Genomic DNA, 21078 nt, shown 5'->3' with positions numbered 1-21078 from the left:
GCCTGAGGCTGAAAGTGTTGATCAGCCCTTGCTTATCTCATTCCTGACTCATCCACTCTCTTCCACCCCGGGCTCCAATGATATCTGCCGCATTGATCTCCTGCAATATCAAATTCATTACTATGTTCATTCAACAACCATGATCGACTCTATTGATAAATTAGCAGCGCAGTATTTTCAGCTGGTCGAGCTCCAGAACTTGGCCCTCCCACCAGGTCCTGTGCTTATCCAGCCAGCCGTGCAAGCAGCTTTGTACGAGCGCATGTTCAACGAAAATGCAGTCTTCTCTATCCCACCAGACAGCTACCGAAGCCGAGTGCTGAAACAGATTATCTCGCGCATCGAGGAATCAATTACCAACCCCGAGGAGGATGTATGCTTGCTCACCTGTTTTAATCCCTTTGTTTTTCATTTTTGCTTTTTCCCTTTGAATTTCCTATCTTTTCCTTTTCTATCCCATGTACATCCACCTCACAATGCAAAACCTTTTTATATTGCTTGATTTTCCACCTATCTAACCTCTTCCCTTCCCATGAACACAGGAGATCAACAACGATCTCATGGAAAGCTGGAGCACACTAGTCTCACAGCCGAAACCCTCAGCCCTGCAACAGGCACAGCAGCTGTCGTTAGTGAAGTACACAGCGCCAACATCCAACGCGGGAATCTCCCCTGAGCGCACTGTGACGACCTCTGAATCGCGTGGCCTGATTCTGTCCGCTGGAACCACCGGAAATCGAACATGGGAGGCTGCTCTGCACCTCGGTTCATTCCTGGCATCCGAGACGGGCGAGGCTCTTGTGCGCGGTAAGCGCGTTATCGAATTAGGTGCTGGCACGGGCTTCTTGTCGCTTGTTTGTGCGCGCCATCTTGGTGTGCGCTCTGTTGTTGTTACTGATCGCGAGCCTGCGCTTATTGATAATATTCGTGATTGTATCAAGCATAATCTGCAGGGACGGGAGTCTATTCCTATTTATCCTGCTGTTTGGGAGTGGGGGACTCCGTTGGTGAGGGAGGGGGATCTTGCTGGGTTGGGTCCTGATGAGGGCGAGGAGGGGACTGGGCTGAGGTTTGATGTTGCCCTCGGTGCTGATCTGGTAGGTGTTTTCATAGGCTGTCTATTTGGTTTTCGTGCTCACATGTCTAGATCTACGATACCGATCTTGTTCCCTTACTCCTGTCTACTGTGCGGGATCTTTTTGAGAACTACCACATCAAAGAATTTATCATTGCTGCGACTCTGCGCAATGAGGATACTTTCCGCACGTTCTTGAATGCCTGTGGTGAGTCTTGAAATTTATACACTACGTTCATGGTCATATCACATGAAGTGCTAACCATCTACAGAAACCAACTCATTCGATGTTGAAACTCTCCCGTTCGAATCTACACCATCAGAGGACCAGACGGGTTTCTTCCATTCGACCAGCATCCCAATCCGGACGTATCGGATTTCGAGGACGAAATAAGCAGCCACTTGAACTGCGTCTACATCACGAGGTAATGAGTATGAATAGAGAGAATGTGATATCATCCAAATGAAGGAAAAGTTAGGTTGCACGAAACTTGTTGCTACTGTATATAACTAGCTCCAAGGGAACTCTATGCAAAGTTGTTCAACTCCATCATCTTGACTATTAAAACTCCAATGGCATTGAGGTGCTCTATGAAGTTAAGTCTTAGCCAAAGGATCCTGTTATAACATATTTTGTAAAAGGACCAAAGAGTGTACATCGTATCATCTAGACAAGTTTAGGAAGCCAAAGTTGAAAGCATGGGTATCATCGCAACTCGCGCCATTTAAAACCAGGAATTCAAGAAATGCAACAAAACCATGCGAGCAGTATGCAAAGTAAAAAACGTAATAATAGATGCAAGATTAAAACGAGTGTGAGCGCTAAAGAACAATGGATGTGCAAGTATTTAGGTTGCGAGGAACCTAGAGAGTATTTTCGGCTAGACTCTCTCGCAACAGGTCTTCGTCTATGCCTTGTGCATGAATGGAGATCGGAGCGGGAGGTGGAGGCCGCAGGCCCATTATCGGACCCTTCTGGTTTACGCCTGGGTGTCTGAAGCGGAGAGCCAGCGGGTCAACGAGTTTGGGCGTAGATGTCGATGTAGAAGGCGATGATGCCACAGACGGGGTTGGCGAGTCTGTCGGATCTTGAGATTCACTGTCGGCTGAGACTGGTGCTACGCCCCAGCGGCCTAGGACCCAGCCTCCCATACGGCGACCCAACGTCGTAGCTTTTCGGGGCCCAAGGGTTGAGGTTGAGCCGGTGCTGGCGGTGTCTGTGGATATAATGGATGCTGTGTCGGACTTGGTTTGATTTACCGCGGCCATGGAAGCAAGTAATGCCTGGGATGTGTGCTCTGAGCTCTTTGCACGATCGGCTGTGATGGCTGGGGCTGATATTACAGGGGGTGTTGATAATAGTTGGACACTCGGTGACAGGATGCGCCGAGGAATCCGCATACCCGGATGCCAGTCACCCATTCGCTTGTGGCGACTGGTGGGTGTGTGAATATCCATTCCAGCAATGGAGAGCAAGCTGTCATGAGAAGAAGATCTGCGTAAAGATGAAGGCTGTACATGCATAGTAAAAAGGTCATCGGTGGTCGTCAGTGGCTCACCCATGGGCGAGAAGTATGGCGCCGATGGAGATGGCTCGGATTCTTCTGGAATAGCTGGCTCTCGTGTGGCATTATCACCCAAGTTCGAGAAGTCTTGGCGGCCGTAGCAATCATCTTCATATGCGGATAGGTAGTCAGGTGCATCGTGGTTATCAAATCCACCCATTGACTGGTGTGGTATATCGAGACCCTTCAGGTTCCGTGTCTGCATCAAAGGCGAAGAGAACACGGCGCTTTCCGGGCTGGTAGGTTGAGAGAAATCAGCGCCACGTTCAACACGATCAAATATTGATGATGTCCTGAACGCGGACCGAGGAGAGCTTGCTAGCGAGTCCGGAGCATGTGATTGTGAGGACCAGCGGCGGGAGGACGAATGAGGTGGGATGGATACAGAGGTTTGCGACAAAATGGTTGACATAGAGGATCCAGATGACTGAGAGCGATGAAGGGCTCTTCGGGGGGACTGTGATCGCATCGCAGAGTGCATTGCTACCGGGCTTCCAAGAGCAGGGCGGCGTTTCTTCAGGCGACGGTTGAGCGTGGCTTTCTCCTTCTTTGTAGCTAGAGCTGGACTTGGTGTGTGGAAATGATGATGGATGTGTAACTCCTGAGACACCCGTCGTTCTTCCTTCGCTCGTAGCTCCTCGCTCAGCGTAGTAGAATGCCTTGGTTGGAAATTATCCTCCTCATCGACGCCGGCCAGCGGCTGATGAGAGATAACCTGTTCCCGTAGATTCTGCACTTCTTCATTCGAGCTCTGGAGCATGTCGCGTAGCTCCATGATTCCGACCTGCAGATTGGCGTTGTCTTGCAATATATCCTTGACGAAGCGAGAGACCACGTTGGTACCACCAGCATTGCGGTTGAGTTCAGAGGCGGCAGCGGCACCCTTGAGACGCCCCGCTGCATTGTCTAGCTCGCGTTCCACAGCTCTCTTGCGCTCCATGCGTTGGACGAGGTCTGTATGCCGATCTCTCTCCTCGCGTGCTTCTTTCTCGATGCGGTCGACTTGATCATGAAGGTCTCGCAATGTGGTTTCTGCTTGTCTCCACCGTTGGACGGCTGATTTCTCGTCTTCATGCACTGACACAAGGCTCTCTTGGAGCTTAGACTGCTCTACCTCCATGAGAGCTAGTTGCGCCTCGAGCTCTGCGGCACGCGTTGCAGCTGCTGTCAATCTTCGCAACTCAGACTCCGTCTTCTCCAAAGTAACCGTTAGGGACTTGACATGGTTGTCAGACTCGGCGACCGCTTGATTTAAACTGTCAAGTTGCTCTAATAAACTCCGATTCTCTTCGATGATGCGCGCATTTTCTGCTTGCACTTCTTGCTTTTCGCGCTCTAGATTGTCAATGCTGTCGACCAACCTGTGACGGTCCTCTTCCGCTTCAGCCATATAGCTTTCATGACGGTGGAGCAAGGCCTGTAGAGCAAAAGTCAGTGATGATGCTTCAAAACATGCTGCCTTAGCAGTATAATCATGAAAGGTAGCCATGACGAACGCTAATGCAGTGCGAGAGAATGGGAGATCGTGATCCGAGGGAAGCCATCTGGTTCCAAATGGTGGGTCTGCACAAGGTATGCAGAATGTGTACGGAGTAGTCCGAGTGGTATAAATGAAAGGGCAAAAGCAAAAAAAAAGCAATAAGATACAAAGTTGTGCGAGGAATTTGATGTATCAAACATGCATGGATCAGCCAGCCCAGAAACAGCTTGGCGTCTTGTCATACCCAACGAACAGCACATCATTTTTGGGCAGCTAATATTGAAAAAAAGATACGTACCTGACCTAGCCTAGCAGCAGTCTCCAAATCTTTCTCTAAGCCCTCGAGAGCTACATTGTTATGCTCGAGTAAAGCACAATCATTGCGGCCACAGCAGCAACGTAGGGTGGTGGAAGCGCTTGAATGGGTAGGAATGCTGAGGATCTCAGCGCTATGTGGAGGATCCATTAAGAATGTGGCCCCTTGGGGGAGCTGAGTGTGTGGGGAGGCCTTATCATCAGAGAACCTTGCAACTTCGAGGTATCACAGAATATCATCAACTCCATTTGATTTGAGAAAGCGGAGATCTCCAAATTCAGCTCTGATGAGATAAGCCTCCAGGTGTTCACGAGCGCCTTACCGCTTTTATATTGCCAAGGTTCACCGCCTATCTAAGTATAGAATCAGTTGACGTCACAAAGAATTATACACAACAATGCTGCTGCTAGTGCCTAGGCGCGCTGAAAGGTGTTCTAATAATAAGCTAACAGAATACTGAGAGCACATAAAGATGCATTCAAGTTCAAATAAATAGGGCAAAAAGTGAGGAACATAGGTCTCTATCAAACATTCAAAAGTAATCCCCGAGGGACTCATCATTCTGGCTAAGAGATACGTAGAAGTTAATTTGACACAAAGGAAATCTGGGCACAAGAAGCAGAGAGTCATGAAAGTAGAAGTAAGTCAACATGAAACATCTGGGATTGGTAGCTTCCTCCACAATAAAGGAACATTAGTGAAGAAAAGCAAAAAAAGGGACGAACAAGACCCTAACCCAGCGCCAATCAAAGCAGAATATCATCCCGAACATTAATGAACGCCCCAGCGCCACCGTCTTCACTAATCTCGTTAACCAGCACTTCAGTTTGCTGATATAGCCTTTCTAACGCTGCAGCAGATGATTTGCCCAATGAGACTATACAGTGCTATGTTAGCGTTGTTGCTTGCAAGTAGAAACACAGACAAAGCAAGTGAATAAAGAAGCAGGATAAATAGACCAAGCAACATACCAAGAATAGCTGAGTTCAACTCCTCAGCCACAGCCACCCGCCCCTCAGCATCGAGGTAATGGCCATGCACAGATCTCTTGGGATCAGGATACGCCACCAGCGAGAAGATATCATCCAGCAGCTTCTTGTCGCCGCCATTCTCGTCAGTGGGGTAATCAGCGCGCAGCTGCTGGCCATACTGTACTGCCTCTGTGAGGAGCTGGTTGAACTGCGCAACGACCTCGGGTTCTTCCGTGTCCATGCCGTCTGCGGCCCAGGCGTCGCCATCCCCGTCGTCGAGCTCCATCTCTTGATCGAAGACGGCATGCTCGTGCGAGTTGGAGGATGTCGAGCGACGGCGCTTCGCGACGGTTGCCGCGGACAATTCGTTGGAGCGCCGCATCATTTCAAGGAATTTACGGCAGCGCAGTTTAAAGTGGATTTGCGGGTGGTCTTCTAGGACGTTGGAGTAGTAGGCTTTGGTATGCTTGAGGGCCTTGTCAATGTCGCCGTCTAGAATTGCGGAGCGGATTTCTATAGGCTGTCAGTGGGGACTTGGCGCTGGGAGGAATGTAGAGGGGTAGACTTACTGTTCCGGTTGATGGCTTCGCGGTCTTCCTCGACCTCGTATTTCTTCAGTGGCTCGTTGCGGCCGTTCTGCAGAGCTAGTGTCTCGGTGGCTACCTCTTGTGCGAATGCACGGGCTGTGTCTACGTAGCCGTCATGGGCTAGGAACTGCGCGACCAACTCTTGCAAAAGTGTCGACTCGTCCAACGGTGGTTGGAGACTATCCGTGGATGTTTTGTTAATCTCTGATAGCACGTTGCCTCTCTCTTGCTGCTGGGAATTAGCCTGATAAATTCCGAGTATGTATAGCCAGCACGCACCTTGACCATGCCGTCGATATCAAAAACGAAAGGCTCCTGTCCAAAGTTCGTTTTAAGATGCACTGGTGGTAGCTTCTTCATTCCGACCGATGGGTAAAGGTTCGTATTGCGCAGATCGTGGAAAGCATTTCCTGTCAAAATTAGCCTAACATATTCCCATTACAATCTACAAATAAGCCTACCCAAGAATACACCGTTCTTAGTGAAGAATGCAGATCCGGTAGAGAAGTTCACGCCACATCCGACCGTGTCCCCAGCACCAAAAGTCGGTCCATATGCTCGACCTTGTCCTTGACTCTCACCAAAGAATGACTTTCCGTCATCCCCATGGTAAGCCCAGGATTCCGTCTCCCAACCGGGAAGCCTCTCGACGGATGCCTTGGGGCTAGAAAACCCAATACCGATCATGCTAGAAAAGAAAGTCAGCCTCGACAATCAATATTTATCGAACAGATTATTCACATACCCCTCCTTCGGCTTCGACTCTATCTTTACTTCAAAGTAATAGATCCCGCACTGCGGGGGCATGGGGTGATCCGCGCGCAAAGCGGCAGCTTCATGGTCATGCTTGTGCATAGGACCAGTGTAGCGCACATCGAAGTTCTCGTTCGACAATTCCAGGCCGGAAAACTTGTCTACAGAACTCCACTGACTAGGCAGGGGCATGAGGGGATCGGCCGGGGCAGGCGGTTCTCTCTCTATGAGATCATGTGTCATGCCGCGGTGCGACGGGGCGATGCGGGGCAAATGAACATTGCTGGCGGAGGCGGAGAGGGGAGGATTGGATGTTGCCGATGAGGGATCTCGCTGTTGGGCAGCGATCTTAGCGCGGTGGGCAGTCTCGAGACGAGCGATGTAGCGAGAGTTGCGGAGGTAGGATGGGGTGAGGAAGGCCGGGGTGTCGCCGAGGCCTAGGCCGTGCGGAAACTCGGCCGAGCGTAGAAAGCCGGCATACTTGCGAGACCAGGGAGGAAGTGACTCTGTTGAACCTGTGTTTCTCCAGGCGGAGTTCATGTGCATGTCTGCGGCATCCACGCCGAACGGAGCCCGGTAGACTCGGCTGTCGGACGGGGGGTAGAAGATTGGGTGGGAGTCGTTGAGGAGATGTGCAAAAGAACTAGAGATTGGTGGGGAAAATGTGTTGCCAGATACTACTGAGGCATAGGAGGAGCGGCGTGGGATGGAGGAGATGCTGGGGTATGAGGTCGGAGCTTGAGCTCCACCGGATGGGGGGAAGGGAGCATCGGCCATGATGTTCGCGGGTCGCCCCCCAAATGATGCCACGAAATCAAGGCCACCGTTTCTGCGTTTATGTTTGTTCGCTTCTGGCTTTGGGGGCCCACAGTTCTGATTTCGTTTGGGGACTGGCGCAACTAAGTTGAGGGGTTCTGTACGTGCGTGGCAGTAAGCATCAACCATTGTAGTGGTTTGAATGGAGATAGCAACCTCATGCGTGGTAATTGAAATTACCGTGTTGGATGCGTGGTATTAAGCTCTTCTTGTGATAGAAGTGCGTAGGAAGTCCGAGATAAGTCCGAGATAAGCAAAAGATGCGTGGAAACAAGACGCTCATAGCAGAAAGGTGACGTTGCGTGACAGGTCCGAAAGCAGCAGATCTTACCGACTCGCAACCTCACTATTCTATTAAAAGAGAAAATACGAAGCCGTTAGATCCGAGTTCTAAAAAAAAAAAAAAAGAGGTGTAGAGCCTAGTCATAGCGAGATAGCTCGATCTTGAGGGGAAAACACGAATCGCCTGGATGCATAGATTGCGGGGGAAAGGGGATCTGGATATTATACGGAGCAGGGATGAGGAGGAAAGAGGGGAGAAGAGTATAATATCACGGGCTAATGTGGACTTGGACATCAAAGCTCGGCTACTGTACTACTAAAAGTCGGGCATACAAGGACTTTGTTCAGATGTATACTTCTAAGTACTAGGTACCTAGGTAGATCCAAGTATATAGCCATATACCGTCGAGTATAACCAGAACTTGGGCGAAATTAACTGCGTTATGCTCCCAGAGCAAGATCCTCGAACAGAAGGTAAAAACATCGCTGATAACCAGCCAAAAAAAAGGGGAAGGAAAAAGAAGAAGGAGAAAAAGAAAGGGCTATAATACAGGACACACATACCCAGTGAAATAAGCCAGATCCCCGGCTGACAACCCCGTGCACATAAAAAAAACAAGCCCTTCATACAGAAAAGCCATTAGCCGTAAACACTTCCCTTGAACGCCAAACCCAAACCCGACATAAACCCAAAGAAAGAAACAGAGGACGCGCGAAATCTATAAGTACAGCACGAAAGCCACATCCGAACTCATCAGAGTCGTATTTAAGCTGTCATGGCAATGGCTGGCGACGAGGGCTCAACGAGATGCGAAGCAGGGGTGACATCGCCATCCCCGGAGTTACTCTTCTCACTAGGCACAGCACTGCTGCCATTGGCTGTGTCGGTGCCGGGGGCATGCAGCATAGGCTTCGTGTCGCTGTCGCCACTTTCCATCGCTGCAACCTTGCCATTGATCGAGTCGTCGGACTTGGACATGCCCGGTGTGCGCCAGGAAGGGAGTTGCCACATAATGCCAGTGAAGCTGCGTAGTTGTAGGGGCTTGCGCTCCCATTTGCGACACGCGGCTCCGGTGCGGTCTAGCGCGCGCAGACCGGCATTGATGGCTCCGGTGTTGGCTTTTGGTCCTAGGCGCTGTGCAGCTGGAATTTTCGTGGCATCGCCTTCATCACTAAGAGAGATGATATGTTAGTTTTGAACTGTTTTCCCCCCCTGGCATTGGGGTGCTGCATTGGAGGGTGTGTTAGGTTTGCTTACAGTCTAGGTTTCTTCTTGGGGCCAGGGCGTCCCCGTGACTTTGCAGTAGGGTCGGTTTGTTCCTTTGTTCTTTTGTTACCGGGCTTAGGGCCCGGAACTCCCTTCCGACGTGGTGTATCGTCTGCAGTTGCCCCTGTGGCGGGTGTAGAAATGGCGTCGGCATCGGAGCCATTGTCGGCAGAAGATGGGCGGACAGGAAGGAGCTCAGCGGATGAGGCTGGTGATGAGTTGTCGTTGGATTTAATTTTGGGGGTATTATTTTGGCTGAACTTGATCTTGGGGCTGGCGAACTGCTGAAGAGCATCTCCCGATAGCTTTAAAACCACCATCAAGGAGTTGGATGAATTCTTGGCTCCAGCGCGAGAGCGACCATTTGGAGTGGCGGCGGGCATGATGGATGATGGGGGGGTGAGAGAAGATTGCGCGAAGGGTACCGGATATGGTTGGATGGTCGAGAGGGGAATTTCTGGTGACGGAAGTGTAGGCAATTCACCGTGACGTGTGTCTTGTTTCTACCGCCCGTCTTTTATAGATGTAGAAGTATGTGTAGTTGATCGCATAGTCCGTAAGGGAGATGGGAGGGGGGAGGGGGAAGGGAAAAGGAAAAAGGAAAAGGACAAGGAAGGGGCGAAGTAAAAAGGGATCGTGGGCCCTCTCATCGTAGAAAAACTCATTCGTGAAGCACAGGGGATATGTTGAAGGTGTGGACTTCGGCCTGTGTACTGTCATTTTCAATTTCTTACAACTTTGGCCAGCCACTTTGGGATCGGGAGAGCTCAATACCTGGATGTGACAATACAATACATTACTGATATACCATGTACACCTGGGCAACTTCGAATGTTTCTTTTTCTTTCTTGAATCTTCATCTGATTATTTTATTGTATAGGTGAATACATCTTCAAGATATTCAAGATCTTCAAGATCTTCAAGGTCATCAAGGCCATCTGGGTATTCCTTTCTCGGAGACAGAATCTCGGCATTCTAGCCCATGTCCAATCTACAAAATAACCCAACCCTAACCCGTTGATGGATCTCTTTCCACACCCGCTGTGTCCCGAAAAATAACTCACTGACCGCATGATGTCTCGAGAGATGCGCCTTTTTTTTTCTTCTTTGAATCTTTTACAAACAGAGAAACCTCACATCTCTTTGAGATCAAGTCCAGGTGGACCCATTCGCAATAGATCTGGTGAGGGTATCACGAGTCTTCTCACAAAGCCCCCCCTACAAAGTACGGCACTACGGGTCGCCACCTCGGAAACTTGACCTTCGATTAGTCCACGGGTGAACCAAAAGAATTGCCAAATTACGCGACGCTGCCAAGGGATCGTCCAGAGGCGCAAATAATCATATCCCTATCGATTACAAACAATTTCGATACAATATCTTGATGTAAATATACAAACTATCTAACCTCTCTAGTTTCAAGTCTACACCTGAAATCCAATCAATCACGCTTACTGTCACCTTCAGCCTTGCGTCGTTCAACCACTTGTGCCACGGCACGTTGCACCTCAGGACTGGACCGCACCCCGCCGAGGATCAGCCCTTCCTTCATACCCCGCCGGAGTGTTGATACACTCTCACGGTCACCGCGGAAAGGTGCCAGACCCATCTGCAGCGTCCGCGTCGCCTCCATATCCGTGCTGCGTGTCAACTGGATCAACTCTCTAATCCGCTGCACAGTCTGCGGCGATATCCTATCGCCGTTCCCATTCCCGGCAACTTTGGCGGTGGGCGGGGCGGCCTGCGAGATGAAAATGTGCAACATGATGGAGGCGCGACGTGCTAGCGTCAGGATCTGGAAAGGGAGGAGGTAGAATGAGTTTTTAGGGAGCCAGGCTTGTAGCGCGACGGGGAGGTATGAGGTAGGCATGAACACAGCTTGGGGGTGCGTAATCAAGCCAAGTTCGAGGGTCAGCATTGCGGCGAACGTGTAGAAACGCCACTAAGAACAGTCAGCTGATGTAATTGAAGCTCATCTCATAAGGATACCGTGTACTCACGTAACGGCCCCAATTCGCCCACCACAACCAGTTAAGCACAAGCGTTGTGACAAACCCGCCGATATACTGCGGGACAATCGACTTGACCAACGAAGTCATCAAGAAGTCACGCATGGTCTTCTGCTCTCCCCAACCGAGCATGTCTGTCCCGAACCGGTCATACGCAAATCGCTTCACCGGGTCTACCAATGTTTCCTGCGCCTGGCGAAGGTACAGGAAGTAGGCATCGGACCCGCTGTCCAGCCCGACTTTATCGGGGTGATACTGAGCTGCGAGCCGGCGGAATCGCGACTTGATTGCGCGCTCATCGGCAAATGGTGACACACCCAGAGCTTGGTAGTAATCACCTGCAACCTGTACCTGGTAGAAGGTCTCGTAGAGCGTGTAGAGGAGGTAACTGGTGATCACAAAGATGAAGATACGGCGACGATGGCGCTCATATCGCGGGGTCTGAGGGAGTGGCTTGGGTTCACCAGCACGGATTGTTATGCCATAGTAGACAGATTGCAGGAAAGATGTGGCATACTGTCATTCATATCAGCTTCCATTCCACGAGATGTATAGCTCCGCATCGCGCTCCACTCACATTGGGAAGAACAGCCCATCCGAAGAAAGGCAGAAGCGACGCCATGGCGAGTAATCAATATCACCTGAATAATCTCAACTGCACCATATCAAAAAAGAAACCAGAAATCAAAAAGATAAAGATAGATCCTAAGCGCCACTTGGCGTTTACAACAATAAACCCCAAATAGCAGTTCCCCAAATAGTCCCGGGGCCATTTACGCTCCGTCACCGCCCAAACCCACCGCCTTCCCCTCTCGTCATACCAAAAGCCAAATGAAAAAAAAAAAGTTCTCGACGCCCAAAGAAAAAAAAGAAGCACTCCAATCCCTCCACATCGACACGACAAGCTCCGTGGAGCGCCCAAATTGCCTCCACGATGGCAATTGACGCAATGGAAATCGACAACCTGCCGCTGCGCACAGCGGACGCAGAGCGCAAGCGCAAATCCAAAAAGGACGCATCCGCCGCATCACCATCCAAAAAGCGAAAGCAATCCTCATCCTCAAAAGCGACTCCACACCAACTTCAAGACTCACCTCCCGAGTCTCCCTTCACCCTCACAACAGCAACACTCTACCTGCCCCTGTCGCCTATCTCCATCTCGCCGACGCACGCGCTGGCCTCGCTGCTGGCTGAGCATCTCTCGCCACTGCTCCTGACCTACTTCCCCCCGCTGAAGGGTGTCGTCTTGGCTTACTCTAATGCCTCGATCTCAAGCAAGCCCCCTGCTCATCCTCGCGCTTCCTCGGATCTGAACCCGCAGCCGCTTACACTCGCCACAACGGCGGACGAGTACGGTGTCTTGTACGTCTACCTGACTGCCACGTTCCTGGTGTTCCGGCCGAAGCGTGGACAGACCCTCGATGGATGGGTGAATGTGCAGTCTGAGGGATTCCTCGGTGCTGTCGTGTTCAACTTGTTCTCTGTCGGCGTTGAGCGCAAGCGTCTCCCCTCGAACTGGAAATGGGTTCCGCCTGGCGAGGAGGCTGAGACGCCGGCTTTGACCGATGACGACTCGGGCTCTGATAAGGATATGGCTGATTTCGACGCTGAGAAAGAATGTTTCAAGCCTGCTACGCTTTCTGCGGAGGAGATCGCGATCGACGGTGAGGAGGAGGATGAGTCTGCTCACACCGGTTATTTCCAGTCTGTTTCTGGACACCGCGTGAATGGCTCTGTACGCTTCCGTGTCGTTGATGTGGATGTCATCCCCGGTTCTGAGCGGGACCGTGGGTTCCTCAGTATTGAGGGAACTATGCTTTCTGTTGAGGAGGAGGAGAGGCTCTTGGAGTCTGAGCGCCAGGGACAGTCTTTGCCTCCGTCGTTCTTCTCATCACCTCAGAAGGTCTCTGGGTCTATCCCCGTGATGAACGTCCCGGCGGCGTCGGCGGTGCAGGAACTCTCGACTGTGGATGTGCATCTTGAGGCTAGCCCCAAGAAGGAGAAAAAGGAAAAGAAAGAGAAGAAGACCGAGAAGACCGAGAAAAAAGAAAAGAAGTCCAAGTCTTCCAAGTCGAAGAGCAAGGACGAATAAATTCGCTCTGTATACATGTCTGCATGAGCACCGATATCATACATCACTGTTGACTACATCCTGGATGGGCGTTCCGGTTTGCTTGTTCTTATTTTCCGGTTCGAATTCGAATGTGTATATGCCAATTGAACATTTAAAGAAAATACTTCATTTCAAACTATCTCCGGCAGGTGATCCATTTAAGATCCAAACCCCAAATGCCCCATCATATCCCACTAGGCCTTAACAGCCAAGACATCGGCACCACCAACAATCTCCCCCTTCCCTAACATCTTCCCAACCCTCATCAACTCTGCAGACTTAACCATAACCGGATCAACCCCCATGGTAGCAACAGCAACAACAGTCTCCCCAGACGTATAAAACGCAACAAACTTCGCCTCCCCCTTCTCCTGCAAAATAACGTCATCATACCCATTAACCGGATTACCACAGTACCTCAACTGCGCCCCAAGAGCCGACCAAAACACGGGAATAAACGCTTTATATTTCAGAGACGACAGCGGACCACGTTGCGCATGGACGATCGCTCGCGCAGCTGCACGTCCCGCATTCTGCGCGACGTTCCAGTGCTCGATGCGGACTGGCGAGCCAGCAGCATCAGCTCCAGGGCCGTGGTAGGGGTATGTTGCTATATCACCGACTGCAAAGACGGAGTCTTGCAGTCCTGGCACGAGGAAGTGGGAAGTTGTTCTGATGGAGCCGTCTTTTTCAAGGGTGATGGATTTGTTGTCGCGAAGGAAGTCCGTTGCTGGACGGACGCCGACGCCTAGGATGACGAGGTCGGCTGGGAGGGTTGTTCCGTCTTTTAAGTGGACTGCCCCGACGCTTTTGGTGTTTGAGGGGGAGGGTGCTGCGTGGCTTACGCTTGCCGAGAGGTTGAATTTGATGCCGGCTTTTTCTAGGTTTGATTGGAAGATTCGGCCGACTTGGGTGCCCATTACACGCTCCATTGGGGAGGTTTCCATGCCTACTATTGTCACGTTGTGGGATTTTGAGAGTGCGTTGCCAACTTCCATGCCGATGAAGGAGCTGCCGATTACCACGATGTTTCTTTTCTCTGAGCCAGCGGCTGCAAGGATTGACTCCACGTCTTGGATTGTGCGGAGGGTGAAGATGTTACTTAGCTCGCCTTTGAAGCCTTGTAGTGGGAGTCTGCGTGGGACGCCGCCTGTTGCTAGGACTAGTTTGGTGTAAGAGATGTTCTGGCCGGATTTGGTGGAGATGGATTTCTGTTCAAAGTCCACGGCTGTCACTTCATCTGTGATGGTTTCTATGGCGGCTTCGGCGTACCACTCTTGTGGCCGCCATTGGATCTTGGCTGGGTCTGTGATTAGGGCTTTGGATAGCTTGGTTCGATCTATTATTAGATCGGGCTCTTGGGAGATGATTGTAATCGACCCGGGGTATTTCAGCTCGCGGAGGGCCTGAATCAGTCCGAGAGTTCCACTTCCTCTGTGTGGTGTTAGTGTGGGTATCTAATTATTCGGATAAGATGGTTTGTAGAAACATGTGCATAGGGGGTATGAGACATGGAGTGGCACTGTTGGGGGCACCGGGGAGCAACCGTGAACCAGCGTGAAGCAACTGAGTAGAGCTCCAGGCACAGCTCCAGGCATAGCGTCGGGCATGGCACTATCGAGCACTATCGAGCACCGTCGAGCACCGTCGAGCAATTTTAATAGCATGCCAAAAAAAAGCGCAAAATAAAAAAGTCATCGCCCGGAGGCGATCCGGCAACTCGAGATCAAGCGGCACTCGAGCTGAGGATGGGCGGGTACCAAACAAGCGGTACGCCAATCGTCGCCAACGACAACCGCTTGACCAAATGCCCGCCCATCCATACATACTCATCGGCCAGTGGGATATATCACGCGAAACGTGCACAATGATGAGGTAAAAAAAAAAGACATGTGACTTACCCTCCAACGACAACCACCTTCTCCTTCGGCTGTGAAACGCTACATTTCACAACTGGATTGCGTTGTCCTGCCTTGACATCTTCTTCTTTCGCAAGAATGTATACGCCATCCTCTTTCTCGAAGACTTCGAATTTGTTCAGTGCGTTGGGGGCTGGGGCATCTTCAACATCGCCAGTTGTGACGTTGTAGCAGGCTGTATATATAGTAGTTAGCTCTTTGTTCTTTTCGTTTGCTTAAAGTGGATCCAAACAAAGAAACTCACCTCCATGCCACGGGCATGTAAGCCTTCCATCTCCAGTAACAACCCCATTCTTCAGTGGTGCTCCGTAATGCGTGCACCGCGGGCTGAGGGCATGGACTTTGTCGTCCAACTTGACGAGGAGAACTTTCCCATCCTCAATGCCTTCGATTTCTGCCTCGATCTTGTCTAGAGAGTTCAGAGATGCGAAGGAGGTGATGTCTTTTAATTTGTATTCTTGGGACATTGTGGATAGATTGGATATATTTCGTTTGGATTGGATTGAGTTAAATGAGGATGAATTGGTAGACACTAAAGGGATAGTAGAAAGAGAAGAAGAAGAAGGAGAAGAAGAGATCAAGTGTAAGCTGGATATGCGGGGTGAGGGAATATGGCGTAATGACGAGAGTAGACAGTTACACCGCCGGGATACTTGGAGAGATGGCCACGTACTTAGACGGTGCATAGTTAAAAGGGAAAAGGAAATATGGAAGAAGAACTTGTTTGAACATGAATCCGATTTCTTTGTTCAATTGACTGCAATGCTTTGAAGGTGTGAGATACTTCAAGTTATGTCGTGCAATACCTGGAAGTATATACAACTATACCATGACATCACTTTATAACTGGATCCAACCAATCATTGGCAGGGTGTTGTCATGATCTACAACATCCAGAATAATATCTTGTATTGACTTTGAGCCGAAATGAACTAATATTTAGGAATAAAACTAATTTGCAAGTTCCTAGAAGCCATCACTCTGCGCCCGTACATATAAACCCTATACTATGGCTTGTGGGAATGATAGTTTGACTCTAGTCACGTCAAGGGTGGAACTATTTATGTTCGGCACAAAGCACCAAGCTATATATATAGTACCATGTAATCTCCCCTTCGATTGCGACTTGGACATAGGTTAGTAGATGGGGGGAAGTGGCCGCCAAATAATTCCTCCCTGAAGTATACAACTACCATGACATTACTGGCAGTGTTTTGTCATCTGCAAGAACATTTAGAATAATCATAATCATAAAGATTGCATTGATCTTGAGCCGAAATAAAAGAATGTTCAGGAATAAAATGAATGTGCAAGGTTCCTAGACGCCATCGCTCTGCGTCCGTACATATACAGACAATGTAAAATGCCAACAATACATCCACATCTCTTCAACTTTCACTAAAGATCCATAAACCATAAACCATATTTCAGAACTTTCGCGACGAGCGCCTTTTCTTCTGACTGGGAGGACTAATACTCACTTCCACCATGTGTTGGAGTCTTCCCGTAGAAGCTCGGGGTGGACGTCCAGACGAGCGAGGGATGTCCTTATCACGTTGTGACTTCCCATACACTGCAGATTTGGAGCGCTGGGATGGGTGCGAATTGGAGATGCCGGGTTCTGGTGATTCACGTGGGCTGGAAGTAAGGTCAATAACTTCCGATGCCTGGGAGGCAGGGATTTGGGAGGCGGGTTCGGATTCATGCACCCGCTGGGAGAGTTTGGAGCGAGTAGATGCGGGAGGGGATTCTGTTTCAAATGCCGAAGGAAATGAGGCTTGTTTCTGAGACTGGGAATCCTGTTGGGCACTCATTGGTGGGTTGGGAGAGCGCGAGGTGGATGCCCGTGGAGAGTCAAGCGGCGAGAAATTGAGGTCCAGGTAGGAGTGCTGCACACTGTCTTCCAACCGCTCGGGACTCTGATTGCCTTCACTGACGTCGCCTTCGCTGTTGCCGCCTTCGCTATTGTTGTTGTCGTTGTTGTCTTCGTTGTTATCGGCTGGGCTGGTGACGAGTGAGTCACCTGGCTCCGATGGTCCATTTCTTAATCTGTTCAAAAGTTCTCTCCACGATTCAGAAGAGCTGGTGGGAGTCGCATTGTCATTTCCTCTCTGCGTATCTTGTTTCACAAACAGAGACTCAGAATCAGACGCACCATCATTACCGTTACGGTCAATGGTGGACAAAAGCGAGCCAGACTGAGGACCGCTGTCCCCCGACTCGCCAGGCGGCGCGAGATTTTCGTTGACAACCTGGCGATCATGCTCTTGATGTCCAAGCATTTCTTGGTCCTCAGGATCATCCGCGAAGGATTGATTTGCAGATGCGTATGACAACACGGAAGGATCCTCGTCCCGATTAACTACAGCAGATGGTGTTTCTCCTCCGATGAGGGTATGGCCTTCAAGCTCGCGGCTGAGCTCAACACCAGGGGTCATCTGCTGCCATGATCGAGCAGAGTGAAATCCAGTGAAAGAAGGAGAAGGAATGGGAGGTGTAATACTGCGTTCATCAGATCCTCTCTGGACTTGGATCTGCGGCACGCCTCTGCCAGGGGTTTGTTGGATAGGCTCATCGGGCATTCCCGGGGATTCGCGAGGGGAATCAAGGCGGCTGACTTCATTTCCGATGGTGACAAAGGTTGTGTCGTCAAGGTACATTTCATCAGACAGGGCTGGTTGGGCATTTGGTACGGATTCTTGAACTACAGAGACACTTGGACATGTAAGCATGAGCCTTCAATCAGAGTTTATTTCACTGACATGCTACCTTCTCGAGTATTGTTCTGGTCCTCAAATTCCGCGCCCGACTGCACTGCGGCCTGGAGAAGCTTTGGATCGCTGAGTTCGGCAAAGGCAAGCTCACGATAGCCGTCATCCTCTCCCTCGTCGTTGGCTAGGTCTGGTACTTCAAACTTGCTGAATTGACGGGGTTCGTCCCACTCGCTGGATGCCGAAGGGGGCTTTCGGTCTCGCTTGGCAAGTAGTACATTAATCACTCCATTGTCTTTGACAGAGCGTACCTCAGCTACTCGGTATTCAGACATCTGAGGCTGCCAGTTCGTGGCCTTGGACATGTCTAGCTGCCGGAATGCAATGATTGCACCGACCTTCGCTTCGCTCTCGGTCAAATCGGGAACGGAAGTAATGTCGGCGGGAATTGCAGGGAGATCATCTAATGTGGCCTTTTCAGGTTCAGGAGCGTCGTCATAGTTGATCTGATCTCCTTCAGCTTCGCCTGCATAATGGCCTTCGTAGTAAGGAGCAGCTTCGCCTTCCCAGTGGCCCTCGTGATTGGTTTGGTCATCTCCGCCTTGATATTGCTCATCATGGCCGTAGTAATTCCCATTTTCATCGTATTCCTCCTGCTCCTCATATTCTTCATAGACCTGAACACGCTGCTTTCTCTTCCGCTTCTTGTTGGGGCCTTTGAGCTCACGGATCAATGCATTGGCTTCTTGATCCCAACGTTGAACGAAAGGATAAGGAGGCGCGGTCATATCAACTTGAGGATAGAGACACTCAACAGCACGGATGACAAGTTTGTTTTGCCAATCAATGTCGGATGCATCTTCATCCTCTTGCATCTGGTCGGTCTCTTCTTGGACGTCTCGCTTGGAAGGTTTGTGTCGGGGCCCGCATGCACTAGCTTTAGCAGCGAGCTTTCTCCGCGTTTCTTCTTCGTCTTCCTTGGTCTTTGGAGTTCGCATTCCCAGAGATCCGAATAGCATGCGTCGTGAGCTAGCTATGTCCAGGGTACGTCGGTTCGAAGGCTCCTGCTCCGGCTGATCCTTACCGGGCACTTCTTCTGAAACAAGGCTCTGTCCAACGGTAGATGCAGCGGGCGGGACATTTTCCTTCTCCGATGTTTCGCTTACATCAACACCATTACCTGATGCAAGATCGCGAAGCAGTTTCTGACGTCTGGCTTCGAATTCTTTCTGCTCCTGTTCTTTTTTCTCTCTCTTTTGCCTCTTGCTGGAAGATTCGACAGGCTCTGGTTCTGGTTCTGGTTCCACAGGTTGTTGGGGTTGCACGAATGGCTCTGGGTTAAGATATTGTTCCGGAGTGTGCCAGCCTCCGTGGCGGTTTTCCCACTCCCGCAATGCATCGAAGCCTGCTTTTTCGGGGAGAGCACCTAGCTCCTTGAGCTTGGATAGACGGCGGCGTAGTTTGATGCGATTGTTGCTCTTTTTGGTGCGTATGGACCCTTCGCCAGGAGCACCCACAGAAACCGGTTGTTGCACCTTTTCTACGGGTGGGGCAGCCTCCTCTTCGGAATCTGAGTCCGAGTCCGATGAATCAGATTCTTCGGAGCTTGAGGATGAATCAGAATCAGGTGCCTCCGCCGCAGGCTCTACCTCGCTTGAAGATTCAACATCGCTAGAATCATTATCGGAATCTTCCTCAGAATCGCTGTCTGAAGAAGCCTCAGATGAATCGTATGAATCAGAATCGGAAGTTTCAGCAGCACTTCCCCCAACCTGTGGAACTTGCGGTGGTTGTGGGAGATCAGGCATATCCTGGCCCTCCTGCTCATCGCCCTTGTTGAACCTCACAGCCTTGGAGGTCCTAGGAGAGGATTCATCTGCGCGAGACCGCTTGCTGGACAGAGACGAGGCAGCTGCAAGTGACCCCTTGGAAGTTGGTCGGTTGACTACCGAGGTAGCACGTAGTGAGTGCCCACTGGCATTCTGAGTCTGATTCCTGATATCAACAAATTGAGAAGCTTCTTCAAAGTCCTCTTTCAGTGCTTGGAGTTCGCTCTCCAATTCATCTTCCTCAATTTCAGACACCTCTGACATATTCGCTTCACTGTCAGATTCCGCGGTGTGGTCAACAGGGTGACGAATAACAGTGGCCATGGACTCTTCATGCTCGGCGGGCATAATAGAAAGCTCCTTTCCAAACCCGGTGTTCGGGGGGGGAAGCCACTCTCCATCACCTTCCTCGTCGGCGTGGGCTTCCTCGGCCACAAACTCGGGAGCATGCTCCCAGCCAGAAAAGACTGTACGTCGCTTCTTCCTTGGGGGGATGGTAATCGCAGGTCGTGTAGAAGTAGTTCTTTTCAAGAACGGTGACCCGAAAGGTACACCGTCGATCAGGTGCTTGCCCTCAGCGGTAATTTGGTGGCGACCACACAGCCTTCTGGTCCGGAGGTCTGCCAATTGAAGGGCGCGGATACTAGAAGTAAAGGTATTAGTTTAGTGTAACATGTTGGAACAGTTGTTAGATGCACATACACAACTTCGTCTCCATCCCGGAGCAAGCCATCAACCTCCATAAAATGGAGACATTCCGAGCCAGCAACTTCGACGACATAATCTTCCAATCCCCACTGGCCACTGAACTCCGTATCAAAGACATTAGGTTCAGTTTCCAGCGGCACAACTTCATTCACATCCTCGAGGAGTTGTGCGACCGTGTACCCACCATTCGAGAAGGCGATGTTCGGGGTACGAGACGATGCGACAGCTGCGGTTGAAGCAGGGCGCTGGGTCCCATATTCACCTAGTACAGAAGTCGACGAAGTCGTCGTCCAGAGAATGCGCGTGACTGGTAGGCCATGGCGCGAGATAACAAGGTGGAGACGCATGGTGGATGTTCAGTCGCGAGCTAAATCATTGACGCGGTGAATGGACTTTTTCGTGTTGCTGTTGGGTGGTTTCAAGTCAAGTACTCGGAGGTAATGTTTCGGTGCGGGGTTAATCCAGTTGGTCCAAGCTGGGCTAACAAATTTGATTAAGAGTGAATGTGAGGACAGATGCCCATGAGGTAGGACATTTGCTCAAGTGAAAGAAGAAAGCAGAGCTCAATCCGCGTGGAGGGTACGCTAACCGCCTTTGGAATAGCGCACATCATGTTCCATAAACTTACCTTTTCCCGATTTATAGAGTCGATACAAAAGATTACTCCTACACAACCC

The 21078-nt window shown here is 50.5% G+C and overlaps 8 protein-coding genes across 8 annotated transcripts; 2 read left to right on the top strand and 6 right to left on the bottom strand.

Moving 5' to 3' along the window:
- Positions 1-139: 139 nt before the first annotated feature.
- On the top strand, positions 140-1469 carry PEX2_023920 (protein-lysine N-methyltransferase; the record flags this gene model as incomplete). Its single annotated transcript, XM_016739667.1, has 4 exons — positions 140-373; positions 543-1097; positions 1148-1283; positions 1348-1469. 4 exons carry the CDS (start codon positions 140-142, stop codon positions 1467-1469), a joined length of 1047 nt encoding a protein of 348 aa, XP_016596411.1.
- Positions 1470-1939: 470 nt separating this feature from the next.
- Positions 1940-4129, bottom strand: PEX2_023910 (uncharacterized protein; the record flags this gene model as incomplete). Its single annotated transcript, XM_016739666.1, has 1 exon — positions 1940-4129. The coding sequence occupies one exon, from the start codon at positions 4127-4129 to the stop codon at positions 1940-1942; it is 2190 nt and encodes a 729-aa protein (XP_016596410.1).
- A 1053-nt stretch (positions 4130-5182) lies between these two features.
- Positions 5183-7692, bottom strand: PEX2_023900 (uncharacterized protein; the record flags this gene model as incomplete). The annotated part of the gene is made up of 6 exons (XM_016739665.1): positions 5183-5313; positions 5408-5920; positions 5977-6223; positions 6274-6404; positions 6456-6682; positions 6740-7692. 6 exons carry the CDS (start codon positions 7690-7692, stop codon positions 5183-5185), a joined length of 2202 nt encoding a protein of 733 aa, XP_016596409.1.
- Positions 7693-8611: 919 nt separating this feature from the next.
- Positions 8612-9495, bottom strand: PEX2_023890 (uncharacterized protein; the record flags this gene model as incomplete). The annotated part of the gene is made up of 2 exons (XM_016739664.1): positions 8612-9017; positions 9104-9495. 2 exons carry the CDS (start codon positions 9493-9495, stop codon positions 8612-8614), a joined length of 798 nt encoding a protein of 265 aa, XP_016596408.1.
- Positions 9496-10553: 1058 nt separating this feature from the next.
- On the bottom strand, positions 10554-11743 carry PEX2_023880 (J domain-containing protein; the record flags this gene model as incomplete). Its single annotated transcript, XM_016739663.1, has 3 exons — positions 10554-11054; positions 11113-11637; positions 11699-11743. The coding sequence occupies 3 exons, from the start codon at positions 11741-11743 to the stop codon at positions 10554-10556; spliced, it is 1071 nt and encodes a 356-aa protein (XP_016596407.1).
- A 312-nt stretch (positions 11744-12055) lies between these two features.
- On the top strand, positions 12056-13213 carry PEX2_023870 (DNA-directed RNA polymerase I subunit RPA43; the record flags this gene model as incomplete). Its single annotated transcript, XM_016739662.1, has 1 exon — positions 12056-13213. The coding sequence occupies one exon, from the start codon at positions 12056-12058 to the stop codon at positions 13211-13213; it is 1158 nt and encodes a 385-aa protein (XP_016596406.1).
- Positions 13214-13428: 215 nt separating this feature from the next.
- nfr1 (putative AIF-like mitochondrial oxidoreductase (Nfrl)) lies at positions 13429-15620 on the bottom strand (the record flags this gene model as incomplete). Its single annotated transcript, XM_016739661.1, has 3 exons — positions 13429-14668; positions 15136-15328; positions 15398-15620. 3 exons carry the CDS (start codon positions 15618-15620, stop codon positions 13429-13431), a joined length of 1656 nt encoding a protein of 551 aa, XP_016596405.1.
- A 960-nt stretch (positions 15621-16580) lies between these two features.
- Positions 16581-20748, bottom strand: PEX2_023850 (uncharacterized protein; the record flags this gene model as incomplete). Its single annotated transcript, XM_016739660.1, has 3 exons — positions 16581-17868; positions 17916-20336; positions 20396-20748. 3 exons carry the CDS (start codon positions 20746-20748, stop codon positions 16581-16583), a joined length of 4062 nt encoding a protein of 1353 aa, XP_016596404.1.
- Positions 20749-21078: the final 330 nt, after the last annotated feature.

Source organism: Penicillium expansum, assembly GCF_000769745.1.
Source record: "Penicillium expansum strain MD-8 chromosome Unknown contig60, whole genome shotgun sequence".
Taxonomy (NCBI): Eukaryota; Fungi; Ascomycota; class Eurotiomycetes; order Eurotiales; family Aspergillaceae; genus Penicillium; species Penicillium expansum.
Note: the sequence above shows the minus strand (reverse complement) of the source record. Positions and strands in the feature narration are given on the sequence as shown.